General features: G+C 39.2%; 1 protein-coding gene across 2 annotated transcripts in view; it reads right to left on the reverse strand.

Moving 5' to 3' along the window:
* Positions 1-2245: 2245 nt before the first annotated feature.
* Positions 2246-25783, reverse strand: part of SMG1 (SMG1 nonsense mediated mRNA decay associated PI3K related kinase) — a 58921-nt gene continuing 35383 nt past the window's right edge. For both annotated transcript variants that reach the window (XM_068206857.1, XM_068206856.1), the window contains 33 exons: positions 25250-25534; positions 24095-24239; positions 23683-23821; positions 23161-23391; positions 22891-23068; positions 22111-22272; positions 21618-21835; positions 21287-21441; positions 20150-20372; positions 18945-19191; positions 18129-18358; positions 17331-17579; positions 16826-16964; positions 16629-16738; positions 15813-16031; positions 15199-15389; positions 14410-14582; positions 13749-14028; positions 12756-13028; positions 12405-12639; positions 10706-10932; positions 9882-10032; positions 9601-9790; positions 8913-9382; positions 7765-7902; positions 6742-6894; positions 6230-6409; positions 5794-6021; positions 5180-5391; positions 4866-4972; positions 4375-4554; positions 4152-4258; positions 2246-3497 (listed from right to left, as the gene is read on the reverse strand). In XM_068206857.1, the coding sequence (XP_068062958.1) occupies positions 3420-3497; positions 4152-4258; positions 4375-4554; positions 4866-4972; positions 5180-5391; positions 5794-6021; positions 6230-6409; positions 6742-6894; positions 7765-7902; positions 8913-9382; positions 9601-9790; positions 9882-10032; positions 10706-10932; positions 12405-12639; positions 12756-13028; positions 13749-14028; positions 14410-14582; positions 15199-15389; positions 15813-16031; positions 16629-16738; positions 16826-16964; positions 17331-17579; positions 18129-18358; positions 18945-19191; positions 20150-20372; positions 21287-21441; positions 21618-21835; positions 22111-22272; positions 22891-23068; positions 23161-23391; positions 23683-23821; positions 24095-24239; positions 25250-25534 (6503 nt within the window). In that variant the 3' untranslated portion in view covers positions 2246-3419. The remainder of the gene's footprint in view (positions 3498-4151; positions 4259-4374; positions 4555-4865; positions 4973-5179; positions 5392-5793; positions 6022-6229; positions 6410-6741; positions 6895-7764; positions 7903-8912; positions 9383-9600; positions 9791-9881; positions 10033-10705; positions 10933-12404; positions 12640-12755; positions 13029-13748; positions 14029-14409; positions 14583-15198; positions 15390-15812; positions 16032-16628; positions 16739-16825; positions 16965-17330; positions 17580-18128; positions 18359-18944; positions 19192-20149; positions 20373-21286; positions 21442-21617; positions 21836-22110; positions 22273-22890; positions 23069-23160; positions 23392-23682; positions 23822-24094; positions 24240-25249; positions 25535-25783) is intronic.

The following is a 25783-nucleotide window of genomic DNA, read 5'->3' on the forward strand; positions in this document are numbered from 1 at the left end:
CTAACGCAGGCTTATTTACTATGTAGGATGTGTGAGCAGAACCTGAATTTTAGGTTTCATCAAGACTGTACCAACCTCCCATACTGTCAACATTTCCAAAAAAAAAGTGTCAGCACACAAGTCGACAGTGACAGTCTCACCAACTCCTGCACATCTGAGCTGTCTCCTTTGCATTAGTTATGCAAATTTAAGTCTCTGGAGAATCCTGCTCTAATTTGGGGTTTGGTTTGTATTTGTTTGTATCAGGCACTTTATTCTTCCCTGTGTGAAAAATGCATATTTTATGATTGGCTTTTCACAAATATTAAATTGAATACTATATGTATTATGTTATATTGATTAGAAGTGCTGTATTAACATTTTAATAGTATGGTAAATGTAGTTTTGTAGTTAAAATAGAACCTATGTATGTGGGGGTTTTTTTTTACTAACTCAAGCAAGAGATGAGATAATGAAGAAACTCTTCACACAGAGATGACAAGGATGGGGGCCCATAAAGAATTACTGCCTCCTTATCGGAAAAGACAAACATTCTTCCACCTTCTCTCCGTCTTTATGGAACCACCAGGATTAAGGGGAAGAAGTTGACAAAAACCAGAAAAGTTCTTCATTTGCAAGGAATTTATGCATCATGTATGAGATGTATGAATATGCAACAGGCTACTGCTTTTAAAGGTTATTCCTTTGTTCACAAGGCATGCTTATCGGGCTTAAGTGCCCGAGAGCATCCGGACGTCCGTAATTCTTTGCTTTTTATTGTCTTATAATTGTCCTAACTCTAAATTTTCATTACTCTAATTGTATTACTATTTTTATAACCATTTTATTATTATTAAACTTTTAAAATTTTAAAAAACAAGTGATTGGCATTTATAACACCTGTAATTTTCACAACCACACAGTGTTGCATAGAAAGAAATTAAAAACACATTCTTTTGTATTTTTTAAAACTTTATTAAATTACGCAGTAAGAACCCATCTCCACACAAGTGTTTCATTTCTGGATGGCAGAGGTATAATACACGAGCCACAGGTGAGTGCATTAGCCCTCCCTTCCCCCCAGCTTCCAAGAAACAAAACAGCAGGTACAACACACTCCTGTCACTACACTTCTCCAACAGATTGTTCATAAGGTTATTTTTAACTGGAGAAAAATGAAAAGGACCAACAGTATCAAGTGTCCTGTTCTGCATACGAATGTTCTTCACTGCAACATTCCAACAGCTTTTCCTGCGACGTGCGTGGCAGAGGGTCAGGGAGCAGTGGCAGTGGAATGCGTTTGCACGGGTACTGTTAGATGCAAAGCCTGTGACTTCCCTAGAGGTAATCAGGCAATCAGAGTGCAAGGAAGGCCATATGACTGTCGAAAACTGTTAACACTTCAAAGTGCATGTCCACAAAAAGTTGGCAACAGAGGAGAAAGTGAATTCTAAGACCTACTGCGGAGGCAGAGCAGTCAGCATAGTGCAAATACTGAAAGGAACAGAAGTTTGCTGGCATTATCCAAAAATCACCAGCCAAGCTTCCTATTCAGATGAACTGCTGCAAACCCTTTCAATTAAATTAATTTTATGCCAGTAGTGGGTTTGGCTCAAATCTTTTAATACTTGGGTTTTGACTGAAAAAATGCTGTATTGAAAGTGTGGTTTTACTCTGAAAAGTGACTAAAATGGCATTAAGGATCTTCCCACATTTTTCAGCAACTGTGCATAATGAATTCACCAAGTTTACAAAACAAACTTTTTATGTAGATCTACAGCTAATTTATCTGGGTTCAGAATGCCAGGGTGCATTTCTGCTTTAGCTATCGGCACCTTTACAGTTCTGCAGAATTCTGTGGGGTTTGTTTGCTCTAAGAAAAGGAAGTTGCCTTTTCCTAAAGGTGTCCTACTTAAAAAATGAAGCAAGAAGTCTTTTAGACAACCAGCAGACAAGCAGGACCTTGATCCAAGGAAGATGATGCCATTTTTAGAGAGACTTTTCTGACCATAATCACACTTTGAGAACTGATTAAAAAAAAAACTTGGAAGATTCCCTATGGATGCATTACTGAACAACCATCTATAGAAGAAATATGGCAAAGGAAAACTACTTAGCAGAAATCTTTACAGATCTAGTTGAACAAAAATTTGAGAGTCCTTCATTTCTTGGATTATATGTATACCCCTGTGAAGTGAAGCACTAGAATTTACAAGTGTGAACTAAAAGGATTAGGAAAATGAAGTAAAAAGCGTATCACTCTACCTCCACCAGAACATCACTTTATTGTTTATCTGTCATCAACAATGTAAAACTCTACTAGATACTCTATCCTGGTTTTTAAAAAGGCAAAGATTACATTGGATTAGCTACGTCGTACGAAAGAAACTACAGCAATCACAGTAGAATGAGATTGGAGGGACAATTTGAAATTACAAAAAAGTGTACACCGCAAGCAGAGGGAAGTGCACATTAAATCAAATGCCTGTAGGAATCATTACTTTTAAATGCACAGTGACAATTTTGAGAAACTGTACATAATAGAATCACAAAAATGACTTTAAAATAACCAAAATTACATTTTGCATTTGACCATCCAACTCATAAGTAATCATTGATGTTCTGTATTTTCAGTGCTTTTGGAGAAATTGTTTACCAAACAGAATTTAAGTTGTTAATTTGACTAAACTGTGAAGTAGAAGGATTGAAATAAAAAGTATATTGGAAGTACGCCTAACCTACAAGAATAAGCCAAGAGGGGTGTATGCAAGGAGAGGCTGGGAGGGAGGAGTGAAAGGAAAGAGGAAAGGGAGAAGAGAACAAAGGCTTTTTCTTCTATCTCAGAAGTTCTTCCAATGCAGCGTGTATCTGATGTACAGCTCTTTGCTTTCAGTCCATTTCTGAAGTTTACATTTTGTAGCCTTTTCCCATACTAACTGGTCAACTCAACCAGCACTGCTGCCACAGAACAAGAGGAACAAGGATCTGAATGCTTCAAATCTGCCCTTGCTGTGATTTCTTCATGGCCCCATTTTTCTGTTTTTCTTTGAACAGGGTTCGGTGTTTCCTGAATTGTTCACAGGGTCAGGTGGAATTGAGTTCCAAATCACTCTGCCGTTTGTAGCATCCTGATTTCTTTCTGCAGCTGACCCCCAGACACGTTTGCAGTTCTTCCGTAGCAGAAAGACAAACCGTGTTGCTCAAGCGGTGAGCTTTCACCCTTGACCGTGGGGGTTGCAGACCATTGTGTTTAGCGTATCCCTGAGTGCAGCTATCCTGCAGGATTCACTTCCCAGTGCACCGAGATTTCCTAGGTTTCCTCAGATTAAGCCCCAGTATGCATCACCACCGACTGTGGTGCGGCTACGGATGCCTGAGGCCGAGTTGATTCTGGTGGATGTCTGACCTCGCTGAACCAGACCGAGCTGCTGTCTCCCTACTCATACCCAGGCAGTCCAACCTTCATACAGCTGAGCCAAGTTATCTAGATTAGTTGCTTCCTTAATCACAAAGTCAACCTATTAAAAAGGTCAAACAAGGAATTAAAAATAAGCTAAAGTTTTAAAAGTGTTTAAGTGATCTTAGAATTTACTGTCAAATGCCACCTGCATTTCACTGAAAAAAAGCTAAAGTAACTGTAGACATAACTTCGTGCATTCCACATAAGAAACAGGAAGCTGTACTAAAAAAAAAAAAAAAAATCACACATCTCATTCACAGCCCCTATCTTGGAAGTAGCCACACCATTCTCAAATAGACGTGGACAACTGTGTCCCCTGACTCCGTTGCCCAGAGACAGGAGTGGTTGTGTTCTGTTATTGAACACAGAAAAGTTCTGTCCCTTGGGCAGCTGTACAGATCTCGTGTTCTCCCTGGCTATCAGCAGCTGTGGAAAAAATGTTAGCTTACTGACAGGCAAAAGACAATTTTATCTGATTCACGGCTTTACATAAACCTCCCATATGAAAAACAAAAGCATATGACAGTTTATAAAAAAAAGCAGCAATATAAGGCAGCAGCAACCTCGATTTGCACAGCAACAGCTCCCACCCCCAAAGGAACCCCCATTCACAACAGGATTTCGGCCCTGAAGGCACACTTCAGCATACACACCTGCTAATTAGCATGTATTTAAAGCGAGGACCAGTACTGGAACTTTATTTTCAACTCACCTGTTCAGCCACAGACATTCTCCTGTTGGGATCCACATCTCGGCCCTCTAACTTGGCTTTGACCCGCTTCCACACGCTAACTGCGTAGGAATTCCTCTCCTGCACAGCTACAAGTACAAAATAAAGTTAATGCAACTTGACACTCCTGCACAGAAACCCACTGAGGTATTTCTTTGTTGCTGTCAGTGGTAGGGTTGTTGGTTTTTTTAAGGTTTGTATTTACCTTTTCCTGTTTTAGGGTCCCTGGCTGTCTTTTTGGGACTACAAGCAACACTTTTGCCAGTTCCTGGGACTGTGTTTGGAGGAGTATCTGCTGATGTTGCAAGATTTTTCTGAATTAGTTTTCTTGCATTCTGTGACATCACCTCTGGCTGAGTTTTCTGCCCGGTATTGCTACGTACAGCTGTAAAGAAAGTTTAGAAGTGCTTCAAATCTTCAAAATAATAGCATATAGAGGCAAGAAAAAGCACAATTAAATACATATCAAATAGACCTATCAGTTTTCCAGAACAAATGCATTTTAAATTCTGCACCAGTTTTCAATCTTTCCATTTTCTAATTTCTTTCGCTTCATAAACAAGAAGTTTTATTCCACTGCTAAGAATTTATTTATATTAAGCTAATTGTCTGCATTTCAAAGTTCAGTAAGAGCTATGATTCCCTCTCTAATATCAATTCCAGGTGGTTTAATATTTGTACTTTTGCAAGTATTACCTGCAGCAAAGGTTGGCTGATATGTAGCAGCCGAAGTTGGGCTGGAGCATTCATTTGCTGTATCCGTGACTAAGGGTGATGCAAACCCCACCAGATTATTGTAGACACTAGGAAACATAATGGAGTTGATAAATACTCATGCAAGTACCTGACTTACTGAAAATCCAGAAATTCAATTAATTCAAATTTTGCAAGAAGATTTCTGAGTGCTAAGAAAATCAAGTATGTGTTCATATCACCATGATGTGTCCCTGCTACATGAAAGCAGGTATGCAAAATGCCTTTTCTCACCTGAGACAAGGTAACTCTCTTACCTTTGGCTCTGTGTTTTAAGTTCTTTCAAGGTGGGAGTTATTTCCTGCAGCATTTCAACATGCTCCTGACTGCGGACTTGACCCATAACCTGAACTAATGTAAACAGAACTGTCTGAATATTATCTTGCCATGATTTATATTCACCCAGGAACTGCCTAACACTGTTCTCATAGGGAACATCTTCACCATCTGCCAAAGCCGCTTCTTCATCCTGTAACCAAGATGTGCAAAAAGGTCAACTGCTATATTTTGGCTAAGAGTGGAGATTTCTAAGCCCTTTCAGTCCTTCAGTTTGTCATTTGATTACAAATAACTATAATTTTCAGGAGTTTTAAATTACACATTTTTTCCAGATTTAGAACCAAAAGGATTTAAAAACACAATGTTTCAACTGCCAAGAGAGAGTAAAGGTTCAGTTCAACCAAAGCCTGCTAAGGCTAATGCTAGAAAGTTTTATGAATTCTTAAACATGAACTTTATGTCTTGAACTCCATATGCACAAACATTTTACTGTTTCTAGAAACTTTACAAAGCACATAGCTACAACTGTTATTTTTCTTAAACTGTACTGACATGGGTTTGGAGAATAAATTTAAGGATGTTTCGGGCATACCTTTGCCATAGCTTTCAGTAGATGTTTCACATCTCCAAGCTGTCTGTTATGACCCGTGAGCACAGTTTTAATACTATCCACCAGATTCTGAATTGTTTCACAAACTGTTTCTATTTGCTGTTCTCTTTCTGTTTGTACTGTTCTCTGTGTAGATATCTCCTGGGTCAACTGCTTGTGAGCTGAGTGAAGCCATTCAGAGCTGCCAATAGGATGTTCGAGACCAGTGCCCTAAAAGTAACAGAAACATTTCTTTATCTGTACCCGGAGATAAAATTCACTTGCTGTGTAACAGCACTGCCAAGTGTTTAACTGACAGCACAAACTCTGGGCCGCACTCCATCCGCAGGTATACATAACACAGAGAGTGGAAGACAGAACTGAGAACTCCCTGCAGTGGTTCTGAAAGGTTCCATGCTTTGCTTTGCCCCGTGCTTACCACTCTCTGCAGCAGGCGAAGCTCCAGGTCAGACACGGAGCTGTTGAACTGCGATGCAAAGGAGCACATTTGCTGACAGCGTTTGAGGAGCTCAAACAATGCAGTATCGAGATTCAGGGCTTCTGCTGTTCTGGTACGTAAACTCTCAAAATGAATGATATTACTGCAAAGGAAAGTGACCTGAAAAATCAAAGGCAGAGTGAGAAAAATTATTTCACTTCAACGGTCTATTAGACAAACAGCATTTTCTTCATGTGCTTTGAAGTGAGGATTTTAAACACACAGATACTGCTCTGCTACAGTAGCACTATCATCCCAGGGTCACCCAGCCCTGCAGCAATTCTCACAAAGATTATTCCTATGGCTTTCAAGTGGGATTCCCAGAAGTATTTGGTTATCTATGTTTGCTCTTTAGATGCAGAGCAGAAAAGTATCTTCTACATAAACCTCGAGTAGGAAATGAAGAGTGAACACACTCATGAAGTCAAGAGTACTGTACTTATCTGTAGTACCTGGCTTGCTCTTTGACTTTCTTTCAGTACAAGGTTTCTTCTTTCAGCAATAGTGGCATCAAAATCTTGCAAGACCGGGGCCAGTGCAGGATTAGCACCTCCTGCCCATTTTAAACGCTGCTCAATACTTGCTTCAAGTGCTGCTAGTTTCTCCTGCATTGGGGAAGAAAAAAGCCCGTAGAGATAATTCATACTGATATGCAGCATTCTAAGCCTGGCTTTAAATAAATTATGTATACATTACACATGCAGACACTTTCTTATCCCATATATTTAAAATACTGTGGCATTCATGATTGACAAATGTTAGTTTATGTAGTTTAAAAGTTTATTTCCAGTACACATCACACTGGGATTTGATTGTTATATAAAGTCTACCTGTCTAGACTTTAACTCATGGAAAAAAAAAAAAACACAAACAAAAGTAATCAGATTTCTAGACTAAGAATTATATAACATCATAGGAGTCCCTCCATTATTTTGCAAATAATTCAATAAATTATTATAAACAGCACCTTTACAACTAAAAAAGGAAATTAAGATTGAGAAAGCTAAGCAGTATTTAACAAACAATTAAATATTCTATATTACTGGCATCAAAGAAATCTAAAATACTGAGCAAAGCCATAGCACACAAACCTGAACACAGAAGAATTAATATGCCGATTTCTGCAAAGGGAACTTCTGACATTTAGCTAGCAAAAACAATAGTAAGGATAACCTAAGGCACACAAACTTAAAGAAAAGAAGCACTAGCAGCCTTCAGAAAGAAAGATACTTTCATAGATTTGTATTTTTCTTCAAAAAGATTTACTGCTATTCCAAATAGAACATTACGGATGAGACAGCAAAATCAGACAGTATAACAGTACCCATCAGACCAAAAGAGATCAATGACAGTACCCCCACATTTGTGTAAGACAGCAACCCAGATAACGTAATTTGAAGGTGGCAGATGATTTGCAGTTTGTGTTAGTCACATCTCAATGTGCTGCTGAACAACCCTCCCCAAAACAGTCATACCTGGACCGTTGCAATGGAAGCTTCAATCTGACTGAGCGTGTGAAGTTTCTTTTTCATGTTGGTTAAAATTGCTGACCGGGGTGGAGGAGTGACAGAAATAGCCTGGGGGCGACTGATGAGAAGATCCTCATGCTGCCACTAAGAAAGTAACAGCAACACCTGATTATCAGTATTGCTCAGCACAAAATACTTTGCATCACAAACAGCAATTCCACTGCTCTGGTACCCTTTATAAGTAAGGGCACTTGAAAAGGCTTTGTGTCAGACAGTACCAGCACAGCTCAAAGTCCTAAATCATTCAAGAGCATTAAATTACACAAGTAGTTGCAAACTATGTTTTTGCTGGCTTGGATGTTTATACCATTTATCAGTCCACTAATTTACTAGATGTGATTTACACACACCTTTTTAATCTAAAGGAAAAGCCATCAATATTCAGAAACAATTCACTTGTGATACCTTAAAACGAAGATAATTTTTCTTACTGGTCTGTGAAATGGTTTATTAACTGACCTGGAGAAAGCCTTGTCCCTGAACCTACAAATCACTATAAAGTAAAGATCACTGACAGTACAACACAACTGCATACCTGTGTAAAGGGACACAATGGCATTTTGCTAAAGCCTCAGAAAAGCATTTTTCAGGACTGATACTGCTGCTATTTGTATTTTCAATGAAGCAAAGAGTGGAGCAAGGAGACAGTCAATGTATTAAAACTTTGAAGGAAAGGTACAAAATGGCATTCAGCAACTCATACCCTCTGTTCTAAGCCATCTCCTCTCCCTTAAAGTCATGATCTGAGAAAAATGGGGAGAACAGGACAGCATTGCTGCTAAGAAAGCCAGTGAATGACCTGTTTTCTAAAAACCAACTTAATGGCTGTTGAAAAAATTACACTTATTGATTCAAGAAAACTTATATGTTACAGAATTTGCTTCTTGTAAAGCAGCTAGTCTTCCAGAAAAGCTAGCAATAACACTGTTCCTTATATATTTACAGCACAATTATAACCAAAACACCATATAAAATCCATTAAAATACCTTAGAATTTATTCAACAAAATATCGTGTTTGTTGTGCTCAGACACTAACTCACGCTGATTTTTCCCAGACCCCATCTGAAGTCCCCAGCCTGTGCTGGGCTCTCACCTGGAACATGGCAATATGCAGCTGCACTCTCTGCAGGCTGGTCTTGCACGAGGAAATGCTGGTTTCCAGTCTGCGCACCAGGTCGTGCTTCTTCCAGGCCGTGTCGTAGGAGCTGGCCAGGACTGTGGCCCTGTTCATCACCAGCTGTGAGAACTTGCCAATCTGGATGTTGTGCTCCACGGCTTTCTTGCACAGGTCATCCACAGAAACCTTGCTTTCTGCTCCAAAGTCTTTAGCTTCTACCTGAGCAATGATATCGACACCCAGAGCGCTGATGAAACTGCACAAGGTCAGTCCCAAAGCTTGATTTGGAAGGCCAATTAAAAGCTGCCTCACAAAGTCTGCTGTGAAAGCCTTAATTGGCTTGGCCATTTGATCTTCACTAAAACAAGAGTTCCTGTAAAGGGCTTTCACATTGACAATTTGAACAGGTCCATTTACTGCATTCTGGTCTTCAATTGAACTGATTCCTTTTAAAGGGAAAGAAATAGTACTTCTGTTATAAAGGAAACATTGATGCATCCATACCCAACTTACAAACACAGCAAAAGCACAGGAATTCATTTTTAGTTGCTGCTTCCTTACCACATATCTAGGGTAAGTTACAGCAGAAGTGACCATTTTACATTCTTCTGAACAGGATGAGAAGCAGATAAAGGAAAGTGAATATTTGATATAATTTATTTACCTGACAGTGTCTTAGAAAAGGTACCACAGAGCCTGAAAAATTCTTTAATTGTCTGCAGTCTCTTCAGAAAGAAAATTTCCTCCAGGACTTGCCGATTGTTGTCATCATCAAAGAAGTTAACCTGGGTGCTGCGGGCTTCCCTAATTATGTCAATCTTACGCCAAGCAAGAGGTATCTCCATCTTGTTTAGCTGAGCAATGTAAAGGAAATTAATTAGTTTGGTTTTTTAAATGTTTCCTAATTCTGGCTCAAACAGTACTCCAAAAAGAACAAATCCATACCTTTTCAATCAATAAACCAAATGCAGTTTCCACTTGAGCAAACATTCCATCAAAAGCTACCAAAAGCATCTGACCAGCTGACATTTTAGGAGTTTCATCAACTGAACCATTTCTTGGCTGAATCAGTTCACCATACTGAGCATGAAGTACTCTTAAAAGGAAAAAAAGAAAAAAAATTTACATGGTTTTGCTGAGTCCACAATAAACAGAATTTTCATAAACTGACTGATTCCACAGATGCGCTGTACCACTGATGGAGCCACCACAACTGGCTCAAGGGAAATACCACTTGAAGATTCTGAATTGGTTTGTTGTGTACCAAGCACCTACCCAGAAATGCAGGTGCACAGTACAAGATACACAAGTCTGTTTGCTCAGTGTTCTGTCTCATGTTGCTTTTTTAACCAAACTACTGGCTCATTAAGCAAAAGCTGCTCATCAAACCTCCTGATGAGGAGTGCCATGGTTATAAGCTCTCCCTTTCACAGGTACCTCCCACAAACTAATGAACAAGTTCCTATTTTTAGCATCCTTTAACTTCAAATATAAAATCCTAACTACGTATTTTGCAAGAAGATGACTACCAAAAGTCAGCTTTAAGCAGATGTAAGTGTAAATTGCCACAGCTCCACATTTCTGTGTATGCATGGGGATAAGCACACAAACAGGCAGAGAAGAAACAAGAGCACACTTTCCACCCTGCACTCTGCTCAAGGTATTCTTGGGCAAGAAAAGCCTGTATATCAAACAAAAAATACTTTTAGACAAACTAATGTTCTTCAGTTTTCACTCTCTCACACCTGGACTGAAAAAAGGTGATTTACCTTGCAACATCAATGTAATGAGTGTGTGTCTCCTCCTCTATACCCATAGCAGCATTTCGCAAGTAGGCTTGAAGAGATTCAACCAATGTTTGCAAAGGGACTCCATCAGTTGTTTGCTCTATAAGATTATCCAATTCATGGAGCATACTTTCTAAAGTATACTCTCCTTTCATTAAGCACCTAAGTGCTTCAGGGAAAATGATCTGTCGGAAGTTTGAGTTCAATTCCTGTTGGGAAGCAAGTATGAAAAAGTAAGAACTTTTCTCCCTCAAAAAGTATCCCATGCAACATCTTTTGTCATTTTAATACTACACCACCATGCAGCACATATTATCTAAAATTATAACATGATGGTGGTCAGCCAAGAGTCAAAATTCTGCTCTTGGATTAACTTTGAAGAAATCAGAAACACAATAAACCCTGTACAAAGCCAAAGGTTTGACATCTGTACCAACAACCATCTCCACAGCACCAGCAGCAATACCTGACAGCCATCCTCATCAGAGGCTGGGGGGCACAGAGTTCATAATTTGTGAATTGGTTTCATCAGTGTCAGCTTTTCTTTTCCATTACATAACTATGAGCAAATTAAATTATTTACTGAATTTGTGATTTGCAAAACTGATTGGACTAGACAAAGGAAAAGCAGCAGAAACTTGACAGGTAGTGATTATTTTGCCACAGAAATCGATGCAGGGAAGAAAAACAGTACCTTAAGTGGCACAGAGCAATTTCCCCCAAGCAGAATGCAGCAGAGGGCTAAAGGCAGTTACAGAAAGAACCAACGTGCTCTGTCTCCAAAAGGAGATGAAACACACCAAAAAGACAGGTTATCTTGACTGCCAAGTGAGCAGGGAGTTCAGTGAGTACATCTTATCTAGGAGCTCACAGGGAGGACAACCATGTGTGGGTGAAAGATCCCCACTGCAATGCAGTGAAATTGCTGCCATGCACATTTCTGAAACAGTCCTGAAATGTTACAACTTCAAAGAGGGAAAAAATAAAGTGACAAAAATCCAAATGCACTTAGGCAGCTTGAGAGGAAAATATTTCTCAAATAAAATACAATGAAATTAAAAACCTCAAAAATCTATTTAATCAGCCACAGTTCATAAAGTACATCAGTCTTCAGCAGATATTTCACTCAGACTGCCCTTCATGGGTTTTTTGTTTTATTAATGTGGAAACATTTCTGAACCACAAAATTATAAATGCACTTTTCTCCTACCCAATACTGGAGACAGGGGCCTGTAAAACAGGTTTTCTGAGTTTATTTGAAACTGTTTGATTCAGGTGAAAATAAGTAAAGTTTAGCAGGAGCAGAAAACAGAAAGAACACAGTTTGAAGAGTCTGGAAGTTGATCAGGACTCCCAGTAACAGAACAGAAAAATTAAAAGGAGACATGAAGCTGGTGTGCCTATAAAGTTGATACCAACATCTTCCTCGTGGTTACTTACTTGACAGCAGTTTTTTGCAATTTCTCATGTATAGATCAACACAGTTTCTGTCAACCAATAAAAATGTAAATGACAGAAGCAAATGCCTGTTCAGCTCAATCAAATAAAGTAATTGGGAGCAAGACTTATGAAAAATTCTCAGCAGCACCATAAACATTTAGCCCATTAAGGAAGAATCTATTAAGAATGGCTTCACTGAAGTCTTGAAGGATAGGGGGAAAATGTAACATAAAAGAATCACCTGAAGTGAGATATACACTCCATTGGCTAAGTGAACAGCTTCTGATGCTTCCATGGGGTTTGGAATATCTAAGTCCTGGGGTACAAGATGGCACTGCTTCAGCAGCTGCACAAGGCACGTGACATTCCCACTCATGCTGCAAAGCTCCTCCAGGAACCAGGCTCCATCTCTGGAAGTCAAATCAACCAGCTGCTCTCCAGCACTGGACGCTGCACCTTCCATCATCAGGTTTCGCCTAGATGAATTGAGACACTTAGCCAACGTGCCTGCTGCTGCACTCCTCACAGAATTCCATCACCGACCATCCCTGTGACGTGGTCTCCACCAGGAGCTTTCCCCGAGGGAACTCACCTGGTCAGCGCGCACAGAGCGGAGATGATGACGCTGGCCAAGCTGAGCGAGCCCTCCTCGCCGTTCTCGTGCAGGAACACCTTGATGCAGCGCTCGATCTCCTTGAGCTGCTCCTCGCACACGGGCACCGTGACTGCCTCCTGCTTGAGCCGCTCCACCTGCCGGATCAGCCGGCTGTTGATGTCGGCCGCGTAGCGCTGCAGCGTCACCTCCGTGGCCGTTATGAACTGGCACACGCTCGGCGCGGGCTGGGGAGCGTACTGCATTTCGTACCTGTCGAGCACAAGGACAGTGACTACATTTCCCCTTCTCACGAGGTAACAGACTGCATTCTGCTCTGTAGGTAGGAAACACACTCCATGTTTGAACCGTTCCTAAATCACCTACTCCTTAATGCTAAATACCACAAGAGGTTGATGACTACCCTAACAATGCTTTTATAAGGTCCTAAAATGCACCATATTCCACACATTATTTGCAAGGACATAAGGCAACTGTCCTTGAAGCAAAGAATCAATAGAAGATAAAAAGAAAAGAAAGAGATTTCAGAGGAAGTGCTCAAATATAATCAAGACCTTTTAAGCCAAGCCATAATAATGTTGAAACAACCTGACTTAAGAAGAAAAAATGAACCAGAAACTGCTTGAAAATCTACTAGATTATAAAAAAAACCCTTTACTTATTGATTTTTAAATACTAGAAGTTTCTGAAACTCAAAATATCACTACTCTGAAGCCACAAAGGTGACTTCTCCATTTGTTCATTACAGGAAAATGTCACTTCATCTTCCTGTTGAAGCACACAGATTAAATGCTGGAACGGTACTTTTAAAGCAGTTTTTCATATTTACTCCGAATTTCCAGAATTGCAACTTACTGTTGGTTTGCTTTATAATTAGATAGGTCCTTGCAAAAGTATTTATTTAGATTATAAAATTAGGGTAGTAGCTTGAAAATTACTTTCTTTGAACAAGTCATTATTCTGTCAACTTACTTCCTAAAGATATCCTGACAACGCTCTATTGTCATGTTACAAATGAGCTCTTCCATCCAGGTTTTCCACTGCTCTATTCGGTGCTTCTGGAACACAGCTTTGGGATACTGCAGAGCTACTGTTGCATAGTTGTGCAATTGCTCCAAGCAACCACGTAACACAGATCTTCTCTGCTGCAGGAAAGCACCAACCTCTCCTTCCAGTTGTTCACACTGGCTGATTAGATGTGCCTGGCCTGCATTTTGCAGAAATGCTGTTGCTGGGACATAACTTGGAGGACCTTTAAAGAAAGAAGGTTAAAAATAAAAATAAAGCCATGTCTGAAGACACTTTTATACAATACAAATACTGAGCATTAACACCTTTTCAAAAATATTTTTTTTAACTTGTGATAAAGGAGCATAGAGAATTCATATTGGGAATTTTGAGCACAGGGCAAGAGAATCTCATGCCCAAGTAGGAGAAGACAGAAATTCCTCGAGACAGCTTGGCACTGAAACCCTGAAGTGCTCTAAATCATACTTTGAAGGAGCCCCTTTCTTTTAACCTATTACATACAGATCTTTGCCTTTAAGCTAGCGGATACTCATAATGCCTCCTGATATTAACCTCAAGTTATTTTCAAACCATTAAAACCACCCCCAGAAATACTATTTTGTACCTAGGTCCATTTGTGTGCTAATTTCTTGGAGCAGACTTGCAAGTTGTGTTGCCTCTAAATTACTGAAGGCAGTTTGGTAATGGGTTATCCACTGCTCAAACTCATTCAGCTTCACCTGGATGGCTTCTTGGACAGCTCTTTGTTGAGATTGCAACTGTGTGTGCTCAGAATACCTGAATTATTGAAGCCACAGAATCAAGTAAGTACTACAAGAAAGAAAATACTTAACACAATAGAATACAGAGCAATATTGAACAATACAACTGTTAACCAGGAAATGAACACGTTCTCACCAATTACATTAAACTAACAATGTCGCATTATTAATTAATTCTGCTTTCTTAGAAAATAATTAATGCCTGTGCCTATTCATGCAATTCTGAAATACTTGATAAATTTCAAATAACCTTCAAAAATAACTTAAAGAATTAGAAACTTAGAAGAAAATATTTTTGTGCTATTTATCAATAGCTCCCTTATGTGGATCATAATGATGGGACACCATTTTCAGAACATTCCCTCTCTTGCCTTAAGGATCAAGTGTGGAACTTGGACCAGCACAGGTTATATTGACGGAGTATGAAGTGCAGGACATAAATAAGATTATTTAGTAGGAAAAGTAGTTCTTCTGTACAAGGAATGACCTGCTTACTGCAAGAATAGCTTCTACCCAGCTATTCACTCATGCACAGATTTTTAACATTTGTTAAATGTAGTAAGAGTACATTGCTAAAACACCATCTGTATTGAACTGTGAGACTTCTGACAGAATTCCTGGCTCCTCTGTACCTGTGCTGAAGTGTGTGGGAGGGATGATCCACTCCTTCTGCACCTTCCAGAAATTCTATCTCTTCCAGTAGTTTTCCTTGCAACTTTTCTACATCTGTTAACTGTTCCTGCAGGTTCAGGTACTCCTCTAAACTACTGTCAAGTTTTGGCAGCACAGCAAGCATTTCATCTCTGTTCTTAAACCAGTTAACCTGCAATCAAGACACAGATGTTACCAAACTGCACTAAATCAAACTGGCAACAGAAAGTAAGATATGGCAGAACTTAAACCTTCAACACCACCATTCATCTAGCACTGCCTCCAGTGCTACAACTGCCAAATCTTAACAGACATTCTTTAAACTGCTCTCTAAACCTGTATTTTTATTCTCCTAGCTCAGATTCAGGCAAAGCACTAAAACATGTTTTAGAATTAAGCATGCAGAAACTGATAACTAAACACTTGCAAGTTCAATACAAACACTTCCCTTCACACAAACTCAATTTTTCACAATAAAATTAATGAACTAGTGCTGATATATGACCACATCTTCCCCCATTCCCAAAACACAAATAAAATGACAGTGCAGCATCTACTTTGGTTTAAAAATAGAAAATTATTGTAGTAAACTCACCTTTATCTCGGCCACCCTCGAGGAAAAGAGACTCCGTGTAATATCCCTTTCCATTTCCCTTTTGCTCTGTTTGTTTTCAGCCTGCTGGCCACCACCACCATAGACAGCCCCAGCAAATCCTGCCTCGCCTCCAGCTGTCCAGTCCACCAGTGGATCATAAACAAAAGCTTCCAGCAGTGTAAGCAAAGTCTCTCTCCCACGCCGCATAATATGAAGGACCTGCATCGTATTTTAAACAGACTTGTTCTGATTCTGTGTTATCCTTGTAGAATAGTGGAAACTTAGAGGCAAAATACTGTACTTGAGCAGGTAGAGAAATCCATAATGTATCCCTAACTGCTACACAGACAGGAAGAACACCACAGTGGGTACAATTGCAGCTAAGCCTGTGGGAAGATCTAGCTTTCCACACAAACTCTATGCAGAAGACACAGACACATAAGGAGGGAAAATTTCCCTTCTTCAGAGCATTTTTCTTTTTAAAAACATACCTGTCATGTTTATACAGGATGAGTCCCACAGGAAGAGGGCAAGCAAAATATCTCAAAAAATTCAGGAAAAATATAAAACTTTAATCTACAACTACAAGTCCCCCTTTCGCCCTAAATTTTAGTTGTACCACTAATTGCACGTGCATTTATTAGACAATCTCATGTTTCTTAAATACATACCACAGGATATAGCTACAGTAAGCCCAATTAAAATCACAGCAGAAAGGTGAAGCCTCTATAAACCAGCAGCAGAATGTAGAATAGAAAAGTTCTAAGACAGTATTAGGCCAGTGCTGGCCCTCAGTTTTCAAATCTCCTACCATACCTGTTCACAAGAAAGCCTGAACACCCCCTCCACTCCTGTCACTCCCAGTGCTGTTTCAATGTTGTGCGTCATCCGGAACGGAACCTTCTCGGGGACCCTAAGGCTCTTCCCTTTAAGATAAAAAATTAAGTTGTTTCTTTTAATTACCAAGAAAGAAAACCTTTTATTAGAATAACATAGAGCATTTTTTAAATTACCTTTTTCAAAGCAAACATTATAATCTATGTGGACAACTTCTCCTGTAGTCATATCTATAAGAACATTATCCAGATGTCTGTCTCCAAGACCAATGATGTAGCCAACCATGGACATAACTGCAGTGGATCTTGCATACGACTTAAAAGAGAGTTTCAGGAAAAAATTATTTGTGGGAATCCTCTGCCAACACATTGGACTGACTACCATCTTAAAACATTATTTTAAGTGTAAGTGTAAAACAAATCAAGCCCAACTTATTCCAAGCAGTTTTCTATTTGTTGTTTGATGGTATTTTACAGGAGTTTTCATTTTTTAGGCTGATAATTCTAGTATAATAATAGACTTATCTGGTCTATACCCATGTTTTAATTTGATGGCACAAATTCAAACTCACAGCAGCACCAGCTCTCCAAACTCACAAGTACCACACCTCAGGCATTTGTTGCCCCTCGTCCCATTAAAACCACAGCCTCTCCTATGTAAAATACAGTTGTTGTAACTCACCTGCGTAACTCTCCACCACTCATCCGGTGTGGTACACGATGACCAGAGCTCCTTAGCGAGGAGATTCGGGGGAGTTGCTTCCATCAGCTCTTCCAGAACAGCCCTCATGACATTCAAGGGCCAGTCACGACGTGACACGTCGAGACTAAGCCCAACTGCCTTTAAAGCAGGTCCAATTTTACTGTAGTAAAGTTCACTGGGTCTAGGAACTATTCCAGGGTTCTGAGGGGTCTGGTAAGAGTCCTGAGCCTAGAAGAAATGAAAAATGGTAGTTGATGTATTAGCACAGAAACATAACCCAAATTCAGTTTTGGTGAGAATGAAATATGAAATCAATGCCTTGAGCATGACTTCTTCAGCTCAGAGACTGCTTTCAAAATTCAGCAGTTAAGGTCTAAATAGACTGAAAACACATTGTTTTGGCCTAATTCTACTCGCAAAGTAGAGCTCATAAATATAACTGCAAAAACTGTATTTAGAATGAAATAAATAAACAAGATATGGAACTACAATAATTTCAACCAAGGTTAATTCTATTTGTAAAAAACATTTCTCTTGAATTATCATGCCAGAACAGCATTTTTATGTTACATACTGTCATTATATATGAATAACAGAGATGCAATTTTATTGATTTCTGGTGACGTCCCAAGATACATGAACACACAGAACCCTCCTGCATTATTATGAACAAAACACAATCCTTGTAAGTCTACATGACTTAGAATCAACAAAGCAAATCAAAATAAGCCATTTCTCTTCTGCCTTGTTCTACCTGGCACAGAACACAGCCATTACCTTTTGTGCCTGCAGAGCCGCTTCCCGCTGCTGCCAGCGCTTGTAAAGCCCAAACAGAGGTGTGGCTCCGTCCACCCACTGGATGAGGCCTGACCTTGTCCCCAGGGGTGTCACCGAGTAGTGCCGCGCGTGGAACCGCGGCGTCTCTTGCCGGTTGATCGTGGCAAACATGGTGTTCACAATGGATAAGAACTGCATGATTCTCTCATCTAGGTGCAAGTCTTCCAAACCTGCAAGAAATTTGTTTAAAATTTAGCTTCTAAACAAGAAATTTCACCTAAAGCCCAAAATGTAGCATTTTTTTAAGCCTGCTACATTTCAGTCTATGAATTTCTTTATAATACATAGATTAAGGATGAGTTGTTTGGCCTAAACCAAAGTGTTCACATGGCATTTACCTACCAGTTTATGCCATCTTGCTGTGTGAGTAGGACACACAATAGTTACAACATAACAAATAGGCCTTTCCCTTGCAGAAAAAACAAAATGTCTCTAAAGTTCTCTTTTAGGGGCTACGTTAAGCTTCTGGAAAACTGCATTCAGCTAATCCTATCAATATGCAAGCAGAGCATTGCTTCTGATGAAAGCCTTGTAAAGAAGGGATTTGACTTACAGTTTCACATAGCAAAATTCCTTGAACAATATATGGTGAAGTGAGAGGTAGGGAAGAGACAGAGCAAATGCTTCAAACTCCTCTTTCTCTGCATCATTCAGGCAAATAAAACTAGAGTTGCATCATGCAATCTTCCTAACTTTAATACAGTCTAATTTATAACAAGAGACAGTACCTGGTATGAGAAAAATTTGATTACTTACCCTTGAACAGGTAGGGATAGTTCTTCCCATCTGAACCCAGGAAAAGCAGCTTTTTCGGTTTGGTTTTGGTGGGCAGGATGGTGATGGTGCTGCCCACACTGTGGATGGTGACTGTGTCCCTGGTGGACACCTCTCCAGGAAGTGCTATTTCAGTGTTCGTCATGGCAGCCAACCAAGGACTGATTTCTTCAAGTCGTAAGAGGTAACTGGCCCGTTTCTGTGCTCTTTGCTGCAAACTCAGCATTACCTATTCCAAAGAAATTTTTTTTTTCTTTTAGGCTGACGTTCACCTTATCAGTTAGCAGTAAGAACAAAAACACCCGTCAAACCAGACTTAATGATGGTCATCTTCCAGAAAACAAAAGTTTTTCCTAAACTCCTTTGCACCCTTGCCATGCTGCTAATCCAGACACTGTTTAGGATGAAGATTACAAAAACTAAACAACATCCTCTATGCAGCAAATATACCCTGTGCAGTGGTAAGAACTAAAGTCACAACAAATCATGCTCCTCAAGAGGTTTGCTCCTGTATTTATAAATATCTGAGCTGTGGTTGAAGGCAGCAGCATTCAGCAATCTCCTGTTTATGTATCTGAATGCTTGTTTGTTCTCTGCAAAGAGAAGAGGAAGTACAAGTAAAAAAGGTCTATTTGCATGTAAAACCTCTGTTCTGTCTAGCAAGGTTTTAAAAACACCAGGCTGGCTCTGGATAGACATGTGAATAATTTGTTTCTCTTCACACCCATAAACTAAGAGAAGATGACAAAATTGACAAAGGTCCTCTAGGAAGGGTTGATCACTTGAAGGTTGCTGCACAGCCCAAGGAGTATGCTTAGATACACATAATTGACTTGTTAAAACTTAAATCAACTAAACTCAAATACCAGTTTCAGAAAGACAGTATTTAAAAGAAAGAAAGCCCTCTGCTCCCAAAGCTGACAGCATCCCAGACAACAGAAGATGCAAGATTTGAAAAATGTAATTTCAATGGGTAGAAATGCAGTAACAGACAATCAATATGACTGGCTAAAGGCAAAAAATTATGGTGCTTTAGTGCCCAGTTTGCCTGTGCTGACTGCTGAGAAGAAAAGCTTCAGGCTGCAATTTTGATATGGTAAGAGAACAGCAAGAGGAGAGGGTCAAGCACATGGTGCAGCAAGAGCAGCAAGGGTCTCTACATTGTACTCTTCCTCTCGCATTAATACCTCTTTAAATGGGAGCCAGCTGCTTCCAGGTTTAGCAGGATTCAAAGGATTCTTAAGCTTCTCTAGTGCATTTTCAATTGCATCTCCATAGTTATCCTGAAACCACTTCTCATGAGGAGTTTCTGCGGGAGCTGCAGTGATGCTCCTCACATGTTCCAGAGCAAACACAATGGGCTTCATCAGAGCTGTGTGCTTTTCACGCATGATTGCTATTTTCTCCTCTCTGTTATAAAAAACACACAAAAACCTCCTTTTAATGCCATAAAACCAAGTTATCTCATAAGGACAGCATTAAGCAACAAAAGAGACATTGAAGAACTCACAAAAATTATTATTTCTCTAAAATGAGGTCTTCAGTTATGGTCACATTAAAATGAAGAGTATTTCATTCCACCTTGAAAAAAGTGTTCCTCTGAACCACACTTGAAAAAAAAAGCTGAAATCCATTGTTCACCACCAGAAACCCTGATTAGAAACTCTGAGCAGAAATCACTTTAAGCAACTGATTTCCTTTAATAAAGGACATTTTTACTACTACTTGTTGAGGATGCACCACACTATAAAGAAGGAGAAGGCACATTCAGATCATTCTATTCTCCCATTCCATGTCAGTCCTGACTACAGAATTCAAGAAGCAGTTTTAAGTTTAGCCAGGTGCCCAGTGAATGGATCTGCTCTTCCACTGCTCTGTTCACAGGAGAACCCAGGTGAGGGAAAAAGCCTTGCTCAACACTGAAAACTAAAATAAGATTAAGACATTCTTGTTTACTCCAAATATTTGCATTTACAGTGATGTCTAAATAGATTACACCATTCAACATGCTTATACTCATTTCATCTGACTTGGAAATGGAGAACTATAGGATCTCATCATCCACAACACAATATACATTGGGTTCTAACACGTTATTACTAAAGAAATCACAACATGGATGCACAGGTAGACCGTTTCTCTCATTTGACTGGAGAAGTAGCTGTAGCATAAAATGTTCCTGAAATAAGGTCCCAGGCTTACAAAGCAGCAGCTGGGATAGTATGGATTCAGGAACAACACCACTGCTGATTCATTTGACTGTTTATTTCCCCAAAAACAAACATTTGTTATAATTCACCCTTGTATTATTGAAGCAGACATACTTCCGTAAAGTGTTGTTGTTTTGGACCCTCTTGACTTCATCTTCCAGCTGCTGAATCCGTCTGAGGACGTACATGTGCTGCTGCAGTAGAACTCCCAACCAAAGCTCATCCCAGAGAACTGTAACTCTGCGCAGCTCAGCCACAAGCATCTGAACCTGGAAAAAGCAAGAGTCACTTTTCAAAAGAACTAAAATTCAGATCTGTTTCAATAGATAAACAAGTTGGAAAAAAGACAGAGACACGGCAAACTTTCAGTAGGCCAACACCCAAGACACACAAATCACATATTTGTGGTTCAAGTACCCAAGCAACATACATTTGGATTATTTACCTGCAAAACCATTGTTGGATTTGCAGCAGAGAGTTTCTCCACAATTTTGCTGTAGCAATCTTGCATCATTGCTTGATCTTCATTTAATCCAGCTTTTGTATCATCTTTACTACTTTCTTGGGAAGCTGGAGTGCTCTCTCCATCACATTCACCACCCAACAGTTCTTCTCCTTGTATATTACCTAGCAAAGTAGGGATGGCAGAAGGCAGCTTGTTTCCTAAATTAAAACCAGATGATAAAATATTAGCTACAGTAAAATGTATCACTCCACAGTTTATTCAGCATCAGGTCCCCATTAAGTACTGGTGAAGTATAAGAAAACTTTGCAAAATCTGGTAAATCATATTAAGGATATCAATGAGTTCCCATAATAAAAATATTCTTAAGGTCAAAACTGAGAAAACAAAAAAACCCACCTCAGTATCATCCTACCCAGCAGATAAAAATATAGTAGCTTAAGTTTATTTGAACATTTTTTCCTTTTCTCCATACCTGAAGTCTGGGATTCACTGCTAAGTGAAATGGTTCCCACTATTGCAGGATAGAGGATGAGATGAGGAGAATCCTGAGCAACTCGACAGAGTAAATTGCAAATGCTCTGCCGAACGTACACTTCTGGGTGATTCAGGCGGGAGAAAAGCTGGGGAATAATTCCTGCAGAAAGGGGAAAAGGAAATGTGCTGATTCACTTCATTCCTCTTCAAATGAGATAGAATTTTATTTTTAAAAGCATGCCTCTTTTTTTTGCATAGGGAGAATGTAAATCAAAGAAGTACAAATTTACCAATTTACAAAAAAGTCCAAAATTAAGCGCAATTTTACAATAGGTGCCTCTTCTTTGCCTCTCACACTAACTCCCCTTCCTTTGAGGGGAAGTCCCTGAACAACCAGAACCTGCAGTGTAGTGACAAACAACTACTTCTGAAACATGTGGCTTTCATCACACATCTTTCTCAACTAAAATTAGAAAAAACCCACCGTGTTTGTTTTTTAGAGTGGTCAAATGATGTAATACTTCACAAACCACATCCCCTTTCTCCTTTCTATGTCTTCAAATGGGGGAAGGAGGGGATCAAAACCTGTGCTACTTATCTACTTTACAATCAGAGCGTATGGCAGACTTTAACATCTTCAATGACATCATTTAGTAAAAAACAGGGTCTCTTTTCCTCACACTTAAATAAAAATTTTATCAAAGCACAATGAACACCTTTCTGCATTTAGAGACAATGTCTCAAAATCGATTTTAACAGCTAGGTAACATATGCTTACCTCTCCAAGGAGCTGTAGGTGTAGTTTCTAGCCCATGCTCCAGATACTGTCTAAGCTCTCCAGCATGTTTCACAAGCAATCGTAACAGTCTCAGGGTTGCCATCACAATTACATCATCAGTGCTTTGCTCAGAGGTGTTTCTTAAGTGCAGTCTGGGATCATCTTCATCAAGTGGAACCTTGAAGCATAGAAATACTCCTCTAAGTTAAGTATATAGCTCATATACTCATTTAGAAAACTTTGTAACTTGGTTTCCACATCAATACTAACCTGACCAGCATTGAGTTTGAGGAAAGTAAAGTATGCACTGCAGGACAGTTTATAGAGACTGAAGATTCTGTCTACAACTTTCCTCCAGACTTTAATTAATCCTTCTGTTGCATTTTCATCAAGATCTGAAAGCCAGGGACAACTTGTTAATAACTGACGCCATATCACATCCACCATATCATCTTCTTCATTGTCCTCATTTTCAGTGATTTGTAGAGTCATATCTTCATCCTAAATGCAAATAAAGGAAAGCAGGTTTGATTAAGTCCTCCAACAATTTCTACAAGCAATCTTAGTTCCAAAGTCAGTTTTTATCTAGCAGCTCGTGCAACAGCATTACTGGATCACATTACCATAGCTCATCCAACAGGTAGGTTAGCACACAGCTAACAGGTGGTTTCTTGTAGTGTCTGAATTTTAAGTTAAAGACATTTACAAGAGTTAACATGAACTGAAAGAATGAGGAAAATAAGGTTCATGCTGAAGCTGAATGTTTTTGTAAGCAAATAAATCTACACTTACTTGAATCCCAGCTGGCCGACACACTGCCTGCCCAAGAATGCCATAGATTTTCTCTTTATCCTCCTCTGCAATGTTGTCTGGAAGCAAGTTCTGCACCTCAGATTTCTCCCGGGGGAGCAGTCGAACACCTTCTCCCTGACTGTAACATTTAATGAATTATTGATCCTCATTACATGAGTATTTGTAGAGCTACTGCAAGTCTACATATAAAACTTTTTGAAGGAAGAAATCATCGTTATCTCAGAAATAAGTTAGCTTTGTTTTACAGAGGGCAACTAACCAAGAGAATATTCATTTCTCTGCTCATGTGAAACTTCAGACCACATACAACAGTAATCATAAATACACAGATAAGGTTTATCTTAAGAAAACCAACTGTACTGTGTAAATTCAAGCATTAGGCTGTATTTACCTGGCATTATCAACTACTTTGCGGCCCCATCTATAAGCCCAGCTAGCCAGGGCTGCCCAAGACTTGGCTACTTCAGGTGCCTGTACTGAAGACAGGTGATACAGCTGGCCCAAGATGAAGTCTGGTTCTCCAACTCCAATGTTTACTGTGATGGGAGAAATACAGTAATAAGTGTTACAGTGTAAAACCTACTTCTGCCTTCCTTAGCACAGAAAATAACACCAAAAATTATGGGTATACAGTTGTTTTGTTTTTTTTTTTTTAGTAAAATTAAGACCCAACAGTGCAAAATTTTCCAAAATGCAATTCTTTTTCAGTTCTGACACAGCTTCAAAATAAAGCCTAGTTTCCATTTGCCAACAACCACTGCAGACTCTCTACAATTCCCTCCTCTTTCCCAGAAAGGTGGAACTGAGGCAAGGAACTCATGACCTCCAAAGGAGCACAGTGCTTCACAGAGAAGACTTCTATGAAGTACCCAGGGCACTGTGGTTGTGTCTATTTGTGTATATATTTATTTTCTTCACCATCAAGTCAGAAAGCACCTACTGTTTAACATCCACCAACAGCTCTACAATAATTCTGACTCTGCATGAGAGGAAGGAAGTTATATAGGAACCCATGTTCAAATGTTAAGATAAATACTGTATTTCTTTAAAGAAAAGTCTGCTGGAAACTAGGAATGAGAACACATTCTGCAGCAACAGCAGAAGTGTTCAGATTTAGTACAGATTAAAGATAATGAGAAAACCTAAAGTACTTTTCACACTTATGGGGGCCTTCATAACATAAATACTGTCCATGCTTAAAAACCTGAAAGATCTTAACTCAAACTTTAGCAAATACACAACCTGAAAACAAACACACACAGCAATAACAGATATCCTCAATACAAAATAAACATATCTCAGTTTCTTCCTAAGGCCACCATTACTTTAACGAGAAAAATGTGACAGAAATGTGAAATATCAATATTAAGGTGTTTGGGTTTTTTAACTGTGTATAGTTACCTATTGCACAAAATACACACCCTTGACACATGTATTAGGAAAACAAAAACATAAGTGATGGAGCACTTAGTCTTTATCAATATAACTGGTGTTATCCCTCACTATATCAGTAACTAATTAAAAAAAACAATGAGAACAAATGTACCTGTAGATTCACTTTCAATCCTAGGATATTCATCTTCTAGTGTATTAACAGCTGGCAGATTAATCAAATTATATATGTTTTTAGACAAGGTAGACAGGCCAGTGTGATTCTGCTGCTGTTGAGCTCTATATACTTGTTTCAGCTGTCCTGAGATCTCTTTCCATTCTGCTTGAATCCATTTAGCCAGTGTGAGAATAGATTTAGCAACTGCATATTCAGCTTTGGCAGATTTGCAGAAAGATATGGCACAAGAACTCAGCATTTCCATGGCATGTGTTGACTGGCCTGCATATAATGAAAAACACATCTTTAGTACACTGCTATTATTTAAAACAATTCTGAAATTCAGCACACTCAGATACAACTTGTAGCAATATATTTTTACACAGAAAATTCTCTTTTTAAGCAGGACAAGCATGAAAAAACTTATGAAAACACTCTCAGACAAACAGCTAATGAGATTAAATCAGTTCCTAATGATACTGTCCTATTGTGACTTCTTCAAGGTGAGGGGAATTAGCATGGTTTTAAGGC

The sequence above is a fragment of the Anomalospiza imberbis genome, chromosome 16, assembly GCF_031753505.1.
Source record: "Anomalospiza imberbis isolate Cuckoo-Finch-1a 21T00152 chromosome 16, ASM3175350v1, whole genome shotgun sequence".
Taxonomy (NCBI): domain Eukaryota; kingdom Metazoa; phylum Chordata; class Aves; order Passeriformes; family Viduidae; genus Anomalospiza; species Anomalospiza imberbis.